General features: G+C 37.7%; 1 protein-coding gene across 9 annotated transcripts in view; it reads right to left on the minus strand.

Annotated features, from left to right (window-relative positions):
- The window catches only part of TRPM3 (transient receptor potential cation channel subfamily M member 3), a 504,806-nt gene that overhangs the window by 206,668 nt on the left and 281,279 nt on the right, over window positions 1-16,859 (minus strand). For 4 of the 9 annotated variants that reach the window (XM_045840200.1, XM_045840199.1, XM_045840206.1 and 1 more), the window contains one exon: window positions 4,606-4,680. The exons of the other annotated variants lie outside the window; for them this stretch is intronic. In XM_045840200.1, coding sequence (XP_045696156.1) covers window positions 4,606-4,680 — 75 coding nt within the window. The remainder of the gene's footprint in view (window positions 1-4,605; window positions 4,681-16,859) is intronic. 9 annotated transcript variants of the gene reach the window in all.

Consider the following 16,859-nt stretch of genomic DNA (forward strand, 5'->3'; position numbering starts at 1 on the left):
CGAGGGGCCGAGCAGGCTCAGGAAGTTAGTATATCAATGATAACCTTGGGTGAGGGAAGTTAAGAGGTCCTTTTCCAATTGTGCAGAAATACTGTTAAGTATGAGAAAGGCAGGATTAAAAGAGAGGGAGGAGAAGGAAGGTAGGGGGAGAGAGAAGGAAGGAGAAAGGGAAGGATGAAGGAAGGGAGGGAGACACAGAGAGAGAGAGAAAGAGAGAGAGAGAGAGAGATGGGGGAGGGATGGAGAGATGAGTGAGAGGAAAGAAGAAAGAGAGAGTGGGAGGTAGGACAGAGAGGAAGGAAAGAGGGAGAGAGGAGGCAAAGAGACCTAATAAAGATGAAGATTGAATTTACAAAAACAAGATATAAAGGAGCTTAGAATTGGATTTATTTGAATTAAGGAAAGATTTTACTACACAATATTTCCTAAATACCGAAATTTATAGATAGTAATGCACACTCACTACAATGATTCTTATTTCTTGAATACTGGAACCAAATAAATCAGCAGAGCAAAACCAGTCCTGCTCCATGCATGCCAAAAAAGCAGAATCTCAGAGTGGATTTGCAAGGGGAAGTGAGCTTCCCACTTCTCCCCAGACTCCCGATGCAGGCACACCATGCTTAATTGCTGTTTCCTTCAGAATCTCCCCCGGCTTTCATAATAAGTTCTGATGTGCACCCGACTCAGTGTGCACTTTCTGTGTTCTCCCTCAGGATGGGAGAAATGCTGCTAATGAGGAGGGTTCAGCTCAGATTTGTTTGATGACCAGAAAAGCTGACGGTTCAATCCTCATCCCCGTGTTTTAGCAAAGGTGCACCTGTTTTTTTTCACCCTGCCTCATTCCGGAAGGAATTGCCCACAGAACTCCACATAGACCCAGAGAGGCCAAGGCTCATTAGCGAACAACAATCGTTGATCTCTCCACTGGAGATTTAGGGCGTCAGTGTTTGCCTGCAGGGTTATGGCATGTGGAACTCCACGCAGCTTCTGAAATCTGGCCTCCTCACAGAACAGGGACAGCCTGTTCAGTGAGGGAAAGAGCACTTGTTTGTTTCAGCCATAGATGCCAAAAAAGAAAAAAAAATCAGCTGTTTGCTCATTTGGTCAATTAATAGGGCATAACATCTTTATTATCCTCACTTTTCTCAGGGGCTAACAATCTTTAGCTAAGGGTTCAAGGTTAAAAGATTTTATTCCATTAAAACATATGACAACTCTATTAGTGACATCTTGGGAGCACTATCCCTGGTCATTTTGCAAGCCTATGTGAATTATACTTCACTCTTATGTCCATTTGTTTCAATGGCTTGAAATGTTCCAAATTCTTTTTTTGAAGGGATGGCCAAAATATTTTCAGTCCTAGGAAGGGGCTCTGAAGGGTCCTATGATTGAATTCCCTGGCCTTAGCTATCTCAAGCAAATTAAAATCTCAGTTTACTTTTTTAAAGACTCCCCCTAGAGAATGAGATACCTTAACTTCTCTAAATATAGCTCACTGTAAAATTGTTGATTATGACAGAAAAGTACTCAGACAGCACAAGTTTTCTCACTAATTTTATGTTTTTTTTGTCGAACTTTCTAAAGTTACCTATGCATTTCTATGAAATGGATTGATCCTAATCTAGACTGACAACAGACATGGACAACTATCACCTTAAATAACTGGGGTAAAATCCATAGGTATTTCTTTTTCTGCGTAAATGGAAGTAATGAGCCATGATGGCATTAACAGCTATAAAAAATATATTCTTAGTCTCTCTAAATTCATAAAATGGAAATGATTTAACAACAAGAAGAAGGACACAGTAAAATTTCCCAGAGTAAATGCTCATACACACAACAGAAGCATGCATGGTGGCCCTTGCCTGGGCATGTCCCTGTCTATGTGGCCCCCCGAGTCTTTCTAGGTATTACTGTGTTATCATTAGTCCTTCCTTTCTAGCTTTTAATATCTAAGCTTGTCTATTACATTTTTATGTCACACTGGGCATCAGATCTAAAAATAAGGCCAGAAAGCCAAATATCCATGTTTACAATAAAAATTTATTGAGCACCTACTTGCATGTGCCAGGCACTGTGCTCAGTTTACAGGATGACAAAAATGGGTAAGGCAGCCTCTGCTCACAAGGAACTCACAATCTACAGGTGCCGGGGCAGTGTGGGCAGGTGGGCAGATAACCACTCTATCAGAAAGAGGCAGTGCTACGACAGAGGTTTACATAGAGTGCTATGGGGGTATGGAGCATGTGATGAATAACAGCCTAAAAGCATCATGGTGTGTGTGTGTGTCGGGGGGGGGGTTGTGTTAAGATTTGTAGAAGAGAAGGTTTTTTGAGTTGAGACTTGAAGTGTACATTTTGCCAATAAGTAGAGTAGAGGAAAAGTTGGAATTTCACCAAATGTCAAGACAGAACAAAAGCATATTTGACAGGTTATGTCATTTAAAGAGACTGCAAATAGCTTGGAATGGGTGGAGGCCCACATGCATTATGGAAGGAGGAGAAGCTAGCAAAACAAGAGATAAAAAGATACGAAAGCTCTTTTGGTAGTGAAATAAGGAAGAGATTGGGTCCCAGAAAGGAGGATTTATTTTATTTTATTTTTTTAATCATCAAAGGAACCTGATAGATCTGACCAGTAAAGTAAATTTCACTGACTTTGAGACCAAAGGCCAGTCAAACATTTGTGACCCAAATCTTTCTGATCCACAAGGAGATCTCAGCATTCTTCCCTGCATGTAATAGAATCTAAGATCTTATCAGAGTAGTGGACATTTCTTCTGGTCAGACTCATTTGTTTATGGAAACTGCCCCAGTGCCTGAACAAGTAAGTAACTCTAATGTGGAAAAGGCTCTTTCCCTAAGGAGAGAGGTCTCCTGGCCTGAATTGGAAAATGAGTCAGATAAACAAGACAGGCAAACCTTGAGAAATCGGTATCACTAAAATTTGTTCTACTCTTCCAATGTTTTTGTTTGACTCCATTGTTGTCTTGATTGACAAAGAGACTTTCCATTAACAAGCATGACAAATATTTCAGTGGCACAACCAACTGTGCCAAGCCAAGATGAAGAGAGATTAGATGTTTAAACTGTGCTGTCTTCTTCACATAACCTATTCTTTAGAGGGAAAATTCTTTAAAAGACAGAGAAAACTTTGAATAGCACATTCAGTTGAGACATCTGAAAAATGGCAATTCATCTCAACTAAAGTTCACTGATCATGAATTTGGTATTTGTATTTTGGATGGTCTTTTACTTGATCAGTTCCTACCAGCAGTAGAAAGTCTGAATGATTGGGCTGAACGGGTTAGAGCACCTACAGATGCCAATGACATGTTCTTGATACGCATGTAATCTGCCTAGAGAAAGCTTAGCTTCCTTTTCAAGTCTTGTGATTTGAACCCAGGCCTGTCAATCTAGGAGAATATAAATTTACTGCTTCTTACTTTCAGAATTCCCTGGATGAAGTTCTACTATGACCCTTAACTTACAGAGCTGTTATTTGTCTCATGGAACAGTTATGGGCTCAATGATGGAAAATTTCATGTCATGGTTACCCCAATGCATTTGATGATGGTGCAATGATCAAAAAGATGCTGGTGATGACAATTGAACGTCCCTTTGCCTTCCCAGCCTCCTTCATATATTCTCAGGCATAGGATGACAAAGGGAAGTCCACGAGTCACATGAAGAAAGACTGTAGCCATGGGAACAGGAACAGGAGCTCCTCTGTTTGTCTCCACCCCACCCTCCAGGCCATCACACTCTCCTACCTCCCCCTCATACTGTGTCCTTGAATTTCTCCACCATCTTTCCACTGATCACTATCCTTTGCCCAAAGCTCTTCCAATGATTAATTCCAACTAACTCAATGCTCAAAATGTGTCTGGCATAGTTTGTGTTCAAATACAGTGCTATCTCAGTACTCTTTGCTAATTTGTTCCAGAACCTGTGATGAGTCCTGAAACACACAAGTACTGAATAATGAAGCATTTTCTCTTGCAGGGCAGTATAGTGACTCATACAAGTTCTAGCAAGTACGACAAGTCCCGAGCAAGCGACAAGTGCTGAAACATTTTTTTCTTGTCAAAATTCAAGAGTACAGGGCTTGATGAAAGTTCTGAAATGATGAATACTGAAGTATGACTGTGGTTATTGAATAAAATAATACTCTCTAAATCCTCCAATGTAACAGAATATTAGGGAGTGTCTTGTTGAATGAAATAACTCTTCTGTAGGGAGAAAAGAGCAAATGTTTTAAAATCACATTAGTCTAGGAAGATAATAATGCCCACCTTGAATGTTTTGTGAGTATTAAAAGAGGTAATATGTATAAAAATGCTAAGCATGGTGCCTGGAACATACAAGGACCTCAATAAATGCTCATTTCCCTCCTTCCTATCTTATGTGGTATTTTAGGATAATAAATAGCAGGGAATAACTAATCTCTGATGTGTTTGGATGTTTTAGAAGAGACAGAGATAAATAGCAGTCATTGGGAAGGATATTGTTAGGAATTTCTAAAGGAAATAAATGTTTCTATGGTTATTTTTCTTGGTTGGGGTTTAAGAGGAAATTTATGTTGTCCATCAGTTATACTTACCAATTTGGTCTAATTGGCAACTACCCCAAAATGAATAAAACAAGCGGGAATCAAGAGAGAAAAACGGCAGGCATCCTGTCAAAAAATAAAATCTTTGAAATTTCTACAACCCAATGGTCAGATACACATTTTATTATAGCAGACTGATCACCCAATTTATATAAACATATACATGTGATGGCAACCCAAGTTGCACATTCAAATGTATGCAAAGTATCAAGTAGCCCTCCTACACCATCTATAGATGTCTCATTACTTCCTCAATTTTGTAAACAGGTCCTTAAAATCAACATTCCCTTTGCTAGAGGAAGTATCCTTCATTATTCTGATTCAGCCTAGAGGATTGCTGTGGTGGATCAAGGGTTGAGTCAGTTCATGTAAAGTGGCTGAAACAATACTTAGTAAATTCCTCAAGAAATGTGAGTTGTAATATTAAGTATAATAACAATTATGAATCAATTCTGTGTCTTTTAAGACTGAACAGGAACTGGATGCTCCCTTCCCTGCTTTTAAAAACATCTTTCTAATTTCTGGAGATTCGTGTCTTGTTCTCAGGTGATTAGCTACTGTTGACATAAAAGAAGCACTTTTTCAGAGACTAATGTACTTAATTTCTTTTCTTTTCAAAGAGAAATTGAAACCAATGCCAACATGTCACTCACTATACATAATATTATTTCCTGAAGAGATTCCCACATTTCCTTTTCTTCTCTTTCTCTGACTGGCCAAGAAAATGACTAATGAGAGAGATAAATAGATATAGTCATATATATCTTTATCATTTTTTTATTTTTCTATCTCTTTATCTTCAAAAAAGTCATCAAAGCTATTTCATTATAATTGGTTTCCTACCAATTTGGCTATTCTACTTCTCACTGAATGATAAATTTAATGGCAAATCATGTCTCTGGAGTTGTTAACTTACTGAACAAGCTAGCTTTTGGCTAGATGACTCAGACAGTTTCTTGTTTTCAAAGGTAGGCTTCAGAGGAGAATCTCATGAGTTTGAGTAGTTCTGCTCTGCTCATTTTTTGTTCCTTCCCTAGAAGCAACATCTATGGAGGGCCCCAGACCTTCAAGTCAGGTCTTCTGGCCCTGGTTTCCAAGCCAGACTTGTAGAGCAGCCTCAAACTGTGGCAGGTGTTGACAGTTGGTGGTTGGGCAGGGGTAGCTGATTGGTGACCAGCATTGTAGGGTCTCACCTCGCTTTTCACGGAACTTGGTAAATCCTCACTGCTCATAACCTGGCAGAGTCGCCTTTTCATAAGAGTGTATTCATTGGAGAAAGTATAAAGCAATAGCCCTCGAAGCATAAAATATAAGATTTGTTCCTCTGGATTCTCAATAGTTTGAAAAATAACAAGCCAAGAGTAACTACTGTATATTTTCCAGAAAGTTACTAATTAGTATGTTCCTGAGAACATAAAGCCAGCTTGTGAGCACAGGTCTCTGTGGGCTGCTCTGCCACAGTGTGCAACAATTAGATCACTTGCTAAATGCCGTGAGCAGAGTCTCAGGTAGACACCAACACACACCCTGCTGGAAACGTGGCATGAGCATTTGTTTATGGAGACACACGCACATTGGCTTAGCTATGTTTTTCCTGCAGAGGGAACAGCACAGCTGAATTTTCAGTTTATTTCTTTATTCCCCCAGTTACCAAACCCTAGTGAACAAAAGTTACAATGACACCAACCAGAGTCTGGATATCAGGTATCTGTTGATTGTGACTCCAAATGTCTTGATATTTCCTTAATTACCCTTCAGGATATAGTGGAAGAAATGTTCTCAAGGGGAGAAGGAGGGAATAAAAGGCTAAGGATTTTATATCAAACGAGCTTGATGCCCTAAGTATCCTGTTTTTGCTCCTTGCTCAGGTGCCTGGAAAACCTTCTTCTGATTTGGGTTTCTCTGGTGCTAAATGAAATGAAATAAAAAAAATATGTCTCAGACTAAGGTTGTGACCATGCTGAGCAAAGAGCTGCAGACAGAAGTGCAGAGTTCTGAGTCAGATAAAGGCCACACCACTTAATTCACTGTGTAAGTTTAGGCAGGCCACTGACCTTTTTTGAGTGGGCTTTTCTATCTGAAAAATTAAGGCAGTGAACTGGTTAAATAAATAAAGAAATAAATAACCATATCTATATCTATATCTATCTATATCAATAGTACATGCATATAGAATAATAGTACATATTATTCTATAATTTTCCTTCCTATCACCCCTTAGGAAGAGTTGATAAAAGCTAAACAATGAAACAGATAATTTTTTTCTTTTAACATTAATGATAGTATTTCCTAAAAAAATTAATCCTAGTTCACATGTAATGCTAATTTATATTTGCAGCTGAAAATTTGCATATTCAGGAAGGATAAATGATTTAATAAAAATAAAATACATTTAGTTAGACCACATGCTGTTCACTATATTTCTGGGTTTTGAAAATTTTCTCCTACATCACTTGCCATTATTGTCTGCAGTGCAACTATCAAAATCTTCCTTAAAATACCTTGGCCTTGTAGCCTTATGAACCCCCCATCCCCGCCCCATATGTTATCTGTTTGAATTTCTATTGTACTTTGTATCATTGAAGGGCCTTTAACACTTGGTGCTTTACAGTGCAGCTCTTTGTGAACTGAGAGGCAATGCAGCACAGTGCTTGAGGCATGGGTGCAGGCACACTTCCTGGATCTGCCACTGATTAGCGGTCTGAGCTTGGGGCTATTACTTGATCTCTCTGTGCCTCAGTTTTCTTTTTGAACATTGGGAGTAACAATAATGGTACCCACTTCATAGGGTTATTATAAGAATTAAATCACTTTTTTTCTTGTAAAGTGTTGAGAATAGCACTCAGTAGACATTAGTTACTAATGCATCTGTAGAACTCTAAGTTCTTCAAGGGTGAGCTAGGTCTTATTTATCTTGCACTCCCTACAGCGCTTTGTGTATTGCAAGCACACAAGCCAAACGTTGGTACAGTAAGAGAGGTACTGTCAAGGGGAAATACATAAGAGAGAAACCACTGTTTATTTTAAATGAAAGGTAGTTTGGGTTCTCATTTTTTGCCACAATTTGAAAAGCTGAGGAATTCTTGATATGTACTTTGGCTCCATACAAAGCATCTTAAAAGTACAGAGGAATGAAGACTAGAGTGGGAGCCACCTTTCCCACAGTGAGCATTCCAATCTTCAGCATGAAACAACTATTGAATAAGCTGTTGAGTGAGCCAGTTTCCACCATAGGGAGCAGTACCCAGAGAGGAGGGAGCTGGACCATGCGGTGCCCTGGAGCATGATGAAGGACAAATAGACAATTCCAGCTCTAGTATATTGTACTTGTGGTAGAGATACAACAGTAGGAAATTTTCAGTAGCCCTATTATATTAGGATAGCTGGTTATGGCTAAGGATTGGGAAAAAATTTAGGCTGTTTTGTCATTCACCAACTCCTAATAGAGAAAATACTTTTACTTTTAGTTTAGGTATTATCAAATTTAAGGATCAAACCTGTTTCCTTGATCTCATAATTTTTATACATACCTTTTTTATAGGATTAGATAGGATTATTCTCTATCATGTGACTTGATTCTTTCCTTTTGTCTTAGGAGTGGAGGATTGCCAGCTGGCTGAGTGAGCAAGAGACAACAAGGTATGCCAAACACAGTCATGCTGGCTGCTTACCCACAGATCAAGAATGACACAGTATATGCACTTGAGGGAAGAAGGCACTAAACTCCTACATTACATGGATGGGCTGACTATTTCCAAAGGCTTTCTTTCTTCCTCCCTCCAGCCCTCCTCCGTTCCTTTCCTTCCATCCTTCTTACCTCTCTCTTCTCCCCTCCCCTCCCTTCCCCTCCCCTCCCTCTTCCCCCTCTCTCTTTCTATTATAAAATACATAGTTACTCATTGTAAAAAACAACATTAAGTTTTTAAAAGGTGTAAGTGAAAAAATGTCAGTTCTCATAGTACCCTTCCCACTTCAAGTTTCACTCCCTAGAAGCTATAACTAATGATTGTTCACCTGTGTCCTTTCAGATATTTTATTACTGTGTGTGCATGTGCATGAAATTAAAAAAACATAAATGTGATAGTAAACACAGTTTTTTAACTTTAGAAAAAAATAAATTTACCCTTGAATATCTTTCCATATGAGCTCAAACAGAGTTATTGCATTATCCATAATCACTTCAGAATATTTTACTGTTTGTCTACATATAATTTAATTAGTCACTTATTAGTGAATCTTTGGGTTTCCATTTTTTATTACTTTATACATTGCAATAATATGCATAGTATAAATTCCTAGAAGTAAAATCATAGGGCCAAAGGGTATGTGCATTGAAAACTTAATAGGGATTCCTAAGCAGTCTTTCAAATAAGGTTGCTCATACTTTCACACACACCAGTACATATTGCCATATACTACCCTTATTGACAATAAATATTTTAAAAATTTGTGTTTTGCTAATCTGATACATTAAAAAACATTTTGTTTTTCTTAATTTTCATTTCTTTAATTTTGAGTGAGGCTGAGCAGTTGTACTTTCTTCTCTGTGATCTTTCTGTTGATATATTTTGCACATTTTCTTATAGTTTTCTTTTGGACTTATAAATGCTCTTTGATAATTATGGAAATTAGCCCTTTCTCAGGATAGCAAATATTTGCTTAGCTCTGCTATTTGTTTGTAGTGTTTTCTAGTGGGTTTTCTAAACTTTGAATCTATTTTGTATAGAAACTTAGCTTGTGTGAATTAAATAGCTATGAGTTTGCTATTATGAGAAGATGAAGGAAAACATGCTAGGTAAGGCCAAAACAAATAAAAAAAAACTGTTCTACATATAGATTATCCAGAGAGAAGAAGTGAGGCTTATTTTCAGAGCACTTGCCTTTAGTTTCACTAAATCTGCAAGGCAATAGACCCTCCTAGGCTTCATTCCCTTCGCAAGACAGAAGGGAAACTCCAACTGCTGAAAAGCTCTACCTTTTAAGTTTTATTGAATAATGAGCTAAAATCAAAAGAAAAACTAACTGAGGTTGGATCAGTAATGACACCTGTATCTTGGTCTCTAAAACAGGTGACCCCACTCATCATGTACGAAGAGAAGCTCTAAGAATTAATCTTAATAATTGTTGGTATCACAAATACTCTCAATTATGTATTTACTGGTATTCAGAGGTTTCAAGAGTCCTTCAGCTATATCTTGCCAAATTATTAGTTATCATTTAGGGATTATTAAAATATAGAAATGTCAAGTTGGATAACTGGTATAAAAAGGCTTTGATTTTAAATCCCTCACAAGCTCATCTGCTTATCAGGTCTCATCAAATGTTTCCTCCACAGAGTTGGAGGATGAGCTGTTCTTATTCCCTAAGGTAGGTCTCTTGTCCTTTCCCCACAGTGGGGCCAAAGCTCAGTCATAACCAGGATGGATTTGAGAAGCTGACCGATCTCCATCCCTCTATGTGTTGCAAAGATTACAGTCATGTGTGGGTTGTATTTTTCAGAATTTATATTTAAAACAAATATTAACAGTATGGTATTACAGAAACATAGAACTTATTCTATTAATTTTTAAAATCTTGGGATTTTGAATGTTACCAAATAATGTGCAATAAAATATATGGCTAAGGCTTCATTATGGAATGCACATGCATTATGCATAGCCTGGTGCATGCAAGTACTCTTAGGCTAGAGATCTGCTCGAGTTAGTTAACTTAACTAAACCAGGATGGCCTAAAATAATCTATATAATTTTAGACAGCTTGTCTCAGTCTGATTTCACAGGGAAATTACAATTTCCAGAGCCAGTGAAAGACTCTTTAACTACATATCACTAAAAAATTCACAGATGAAGCATGAAAGAGCAAAATATGAAGCACACACTACAGAAGCTATTTATGGAAAAGACTTCCCAGTGATATTGGAACAAATAGGTGTATCCTATTTATGAATGGCAGATACATTTTATCTCATGTGCCAACTCCAGCTATTTCTTAACAACCATCTGGAATGCTGTGCTGAAAAGGTGTGGCAAAACCCTGCTAGTTGTACCCCAATATTTATTTTTCCTTTCCTTTGTAGTGATAGAATTTTTAGCTGGCTATGTGTTTGCCAAGGATAAAGACTACATTTTAGACCCCTTTTTAACTAGGTGTGAACATGTGACCAAATGTTGGCACATAGTATGTAAGCCAAAATGGTGTGTATGACTTTCTTATTGTGCCTTTAAAGGGGAGAGTTATGACTTTCCCTTGCTCCTTCCTGATTCCTTGTGGCCAGAATGTAGAGGTGATGGTGAGCTCCCATGGACCATGAAAAGAGAGATGGGTAGAGCAAAATAAAGAAGAAACCTGAGTTCTCAACCCTGAGGTTGTCACATCAGATCTGGACTCGTGTTCACAATAACATATGCATAAGGAACAAACTCCTGTTTCATTTAGGCATCCACTGTTTTGAGTCTTTTTTTACTGTTGTTCAGTTACAGTTGTCACGCCTCTTCCCCCATTGCTCATGCCTACCAAGTCTTCATTATAGCTGCAGAACCTGTGTTCTAATGAACAAAAATGGTTCTGGGTTATACATGGCTCAGAGGGAAGAGTGTCATGCTAGGTTTGCAGTATTGACAGTGGGCAAGGGACCCAGTGGTTTCCTGACAACTCTTACTGTGTGGGTATCCAGCTTACTCAAAATGGAAAGCTTTCCAAAGAAACTCTTGTGTAGCTCATACCTTTTATCTTCCCTTGGTCATCTGCCTCCCTCTCTGTGCTACTGTTGACCACTTCAGGCTTGGCCTCTCTGTATTTGGTATAAATACAAAGAAATGAGACTGACTTAACAATCATAAGAATGAAAATAAGTAATATGTATATACTTATGATATATTATTTCTTTATATATAAATGATCATAAGCCTGTAAAATAGCCTCGTGGAATGCTATATGTTATTTTAATGATACTGTTATTGCTGAAACCATTTGGAAACTTTTAAAAAACTGTAAATTCACACATTTCTTGTAATAATATGACTGGGTCAAATCACTTAAATCTCCTTCATGCCAAACCAGCATCTCTTTATCGAGCTAGTACTATATACATTAACATTCGTTTTGGTGTCAGAAAGGTTGGTAAATCTCTTAAGGATTTATGGTGCTCTTTAGGTAATCTATATCAAATTTCCCGGGTAAGTTGAGTTCATAATTTAACAATAGGAAAATACTCATACATAAAAGGTGTCTACTGCAGTCCAGGGAAATGGGAAACAAATACCAGAAATGAAAGATAAATTTTTAAAAAGCACTGTTTTGTGATGTTTTATTTCATAAATTTATTCATTCACTCAAGATTTACATTACTGCTTTGCTCCCTTATTTACAAAATAATTCTCGGGAATTTATAGATAAGAAATTGAGTTTTATTTGGATTCAGTTTTGAACTCTTTAATCTACTAGAACCTTAATTTATTAATATATTCCTTGGGCAATGAATTCTAGTGAGTAGACTCTCCAGGGACCTACTGGTAAAGTAACTACATTTTTAGGCCTCTGCCTATACCCCCAAATCAGCTACTGATCGTGAACTGTCAAATTTCTCTGAGCATCCAGCACGCTGACAGGGGAGCTCCCACTGTTGAGCGCAGTTCTAGTCACTGAGATTGAAACATGTTAAGCAGTGGTGCTAAGAGCAGGGGCTGCTGGACTGGAAACTCTGGCTGACTTCATGAGTCAGTTTTGCCTGTTTAGCGGGTCAGTGTATCTCTCCAAGTGAGAAATAGCTTCCTGACAGCCATTATAGTGGAGAGGTCAACTCAAGTCCATTTCCAGGTTTTGCATATGCTGAGAGCTCTAACATAGACAGTGATTTTGGTCCTCACTCAAAGAGAGAACAGATTCAGAGCACCCGGAGTTAGATATAAGGAAAAACTACTCAACAGCAAGTGACTTGAGGATCTGAAGGAGATATAGGAGGACTGACACCCAGCCTGTGCTGTGGATTTAGGACACCAAAGTCTTCCCAGGTTGTTAAATATTTTGAATCTTACACATGCCTTTTAACTAGGACAGAGTATCTTGGAAACGTGGCTCTGCTGAATCAGGATGAGCTACTGAAAATATTAGGGAAAAATAGCAAAAAGAAAACTCAAGGTAACACACATAGTTGGAGCAGTGTTTCCTAAGGGATGTGATTGGCATTTGGGCCAGGCTATTCATGCAAAACCACCCTGCACATGGTCGAATAGCAACATTCCTGCCTCCTCGCCTGTGCCAATCGGCAGCACCAGAAACTGTGTCAACCCCAAATCCCCTGATTTTTAAAGTGCCTTCTAAGAGGCAGTGTCATTCTAATGAAGGACTACCGTAACTATGTTTAAGGATTAGCAACCAAAAATGGCGGTAAGGGAGCTGGGATATAAATGATGCAGTCATGATTATGACTTTCTGATTACGGAAATTTCACTGAAACAAAATGCTTTCAATTGGTTGTGTCACCTCACAGAGATGAGCTTTTTAAAATGAAATCCCCTGTAACCAATTGGACTTTGGGTTGACTCACTCTGTGCATTAGAGTGTTTATGGGGCTCATCTATCATACAAATCAGTGGAAAGGGGAAATATTTGTTCCATATAAAGCATAACTTCTCAGGCATAATAGTCTGTACTGCTGAGAGACAATATTGTCATCATTATTTTTCTTAGTTTGTGTGAGTATGCACACAATCATATATGAACAGGTGTGTTGGCTTAGGGACTGAATAATAAAACACAGGTGTTTTCCAGAGAACTCTAAATAGCATTATCCTCAAATATCAAATTTAATTATGTTTTATGAATTTTGCAATTGTTTCTGCTACTTCTTTACTTAACAATGCCAAGCCCATTTCAAACAGCTGCTTTAGAGAAAAGTACTCTTGGTGGCCTCATCTGATGAGGCCACACTCAAATGTCAGTTGTTACAAAGGAGAAAGGAAGAGAAAACATGAATTTCTCTTTTAGGTACATCCTGACAGAAGCAAAAGCACTGGTTAAGGAAATTTAAAACCTATCCAGATACTTCCATCAATTAATATTGCAAAATAGGCTTATCTATAATGACTGTGTTTGTAATACCTTAGACCTATGAATTTAGTCTGATGTAAATTCCACTTTATGGTAGGGAGATGATAAACTCAGAAAATCCTAGTCTTATAAGAAAATATCCTACAACCAAAGTTAATGTTCACAATGTAAGGACATGCAATTTAAATAAAAGTTTGCATTCAGCTAAACCTAAAATAAAATTCAAATACAAAGAAGTAACACTTTAGTCAAACTTAACTGAAAGAGAACTAGATTTCTGTCCTCTTTTTCCAATCTCCTTTGTGAATAAAATGGTAAATTACAAGAAAATCTGATATTGGACTAAATCTAAACTTTTAAGATATATTCTGGGCCAATTCACATTTAGCCCAAATTCTGACTACTCCAACAATTGGAGTAGCCAACAATCTTAATTGACATTCATAGTCATTACTCCAACACACTGAAATAACTTAACTCTCTAAAGAAAGATGAAATTTTCTTATTATTCTCTGTTTATTTAGGCGGGAGGAATAACTACAGTTTAGAATATATTTTCAATAATATAGAAAAAAACAAAGGCATTTTCTTGTCATTGCCACAATGACCAAGAATGTAAATCAATTACCCTTCAATAGGTAATGCTAACAGAGGTGGGATCATGTGCTCCAGACTATAATTTTGAGCCTCATTTTCCCTTTTTGGACCCAAGGATTCATGGTTTCTGAACAACCACAGCCAGTTTCCATGTGTGGTAGAGATATTCTGATGAACGCCCTGGACTCTGATGGACTTTGGATGAAAGGGTATGGTCCTCAGGTTGGAACCTATGGCAGCCAGGCCATATAGACATGGCACATGGCTTCCCACCAGGGCACCACAGTGTGCCAAAGTCAGGAAGGTAAGCCATCTTTCCGAACCCCCCACACACCAGAATCCTCTCATTTTCTGACTCATTTAATCACAACACTGTGAGGAATTATTGTCCCTGGCTCACAGTTGCAGAAACAAAGCCTAAGAGAAATACAGTAATTTGTTCAAGGTCACAGAGCCAAGAGAATCTGAACTTCAGGTCTCCCTGCTGCTTTCAGCTTATTATCACTGGCAATAAAAAAAGATCTCCTTTTTTTCCAAATGCTATATTCTTCCCTGTAAACTCTTTAAAGAAAGCCACAATTTCTGAGGATTTTCTAATCTTCTTTTTTAAAAATCACTGAATAATACAAGGTCTAGCAAGAGTAAGGCCTGCTTGAGTGTGGTTGGTAGGGTAACAATATGGGTATAATAATTTATAGTTTTAATTTGAACATTTCACCTAAAATGTCACATGGTGTGCTTTAGTGTGATATTGTTATGTTCTAGAATTACATACTTATGACTTTGTAATAAAAGATTTTGTAATAAAAAAGGGCGTTATTTATGCCAGACCCCTGTATTTCTTTTAATGGTTTTTGGCCTGCTAATAGTAGAACTTCAGCTTGAAAAAATGATTGTCAATTTTTTTGGATGAATTTTAGAATGCAAAAATGTAGCTCTTAATTTTTATTTTTTGAAAGAATTGTTAAAGAATTCTTGGATAATATTTGCCATTATGTTTTCACTAAGAAAATATTTTTTAAAACTTACCCTGTATGTTGCCAACACAAGTTAAAAAATGTTTCAGTACTGAAATATTTATGGGCAAAATATTTATGATAATGAAATATAATAAAACATTTATGGATGTCTGGATTTTTTTCAAAATTATTCAGAGGAGAATGTAGGGGTATGTGTGTGTGTGTGTGTGTGTGTGTGTGTGTGTGTGTATGTGTACACATCTATGCAAACATACATACAAAGTCTGTCCAGAAAAAGTCCAGCCATTGACTTATAATGAGAATGATTTGCATGAGGTTGATATAACCTGGCAGCCAAGGACACTAGGACACTGGACCGGAATGCACATGCATGAACAATGATAACTGTATTCTACTAGTCAGTGGGGGCAGTAGATGCCATTGAGTGAGCACATGTACTGTGTGGCCATCACATTCAAAATGACTGAGCAAGTAGAGCAATGTATCTGCATCAAATTTTGTATTAAGCTTGAACATTTCTCCATGGAAACTATTCAGATGATTCAGAAGGCTACAGCTAGGGGAAACTGGTGACTGGCAGCTTCATTATGACGATGTGCCCAATCATGAATCACATCCCGTGCAAGTTTTCTGGAGAAACATCAAATTATCCAGGTGACTTAGACCCCCTACAACCCAGATTTGGTGCCATGTGACTTCTGGCTTTTCCCCAAACTGAAATCACCTTTGAAAGAGAAGAGATTTCAGACCATCAATGAGATTCAGAAAAATATGACGGGGCAGCTGATGGTGATTGGGACAACTGTGTGAGGTCCCAAGGTGCCTACTTTGAAGGGGACTGAGGCATCATTGTCTTATGTACAATGTTTCTTTTATCTTGTATCTTCTTAAAAAATGTCTCTACTTTTCATATTACATGTCTGGACACCTTCTGGACAGACTTTGTATATGTAGGGGAATGTAGGAAATATATATATATATAAGACTGCCCTACAAGACTGCCCATAGACTGATAAATGTAGCGGCTGACAGTTGTAGGAGGTTATAATATTCTCTAACTTTACATTTGTTTCAAATTATTAACAATAAAAATGTATACAAAAAGTATGAAAGTATGCTCGGGATGTTAAACTCTCATTAGGCTACCTATATATTACTTTCTGGAACAGTCCTTTGGTACTCAGTCTTTGGGTCCAACAATGTGTTAAGTTGATTCAACTTGTGTGAATATATGCACATCAATAAAATAAATAGAGATACTATTTATTATGAACCTTTGTTTATTTTAGTTCAAGCTTAGTATATGTGATTTTTGGCAATACTAACTAAAGGTTTGGGTCACCTTTGATAATTCACTTAATCACCTCTCTACCTCACTCAGTCTGATCTTTGAGATGAATGATTATATATTCTCACAAATATCAGCCACAGCATTGCTTTTATCCATGGACACTTAGGAGTTAGGATAATACTCTTGGGATATATGTATATACTCTCTCTCCCTCTTTCATACTTGCCTGATGAAATCCCAGTCTGTGCTCAGCCCAGCTTTATGCCTATTCTACTGCTGAAGCTGTGCATGGGTGGAAAGAAAACATACAACCCTGATGATTCACACCA

Source organism: Phyllostomus hastatus, unplaced genomic scaffold (assembly GCF_019186645.2).
Source record: "Phyllostomus hastatus isolate PE091 unplaced genomic scaffold, TTU_PhHast_1.1 phas_contig_34, whole genome shotgun sequence".
Classification (NCBI taxonomy): domain Eukaryota; kingdom Metazoa; phylum Chordata; class Mammalia; order Chiroptera; family Phyllostomidae; genus Phyllostomus; species Phyllostomus hastatus.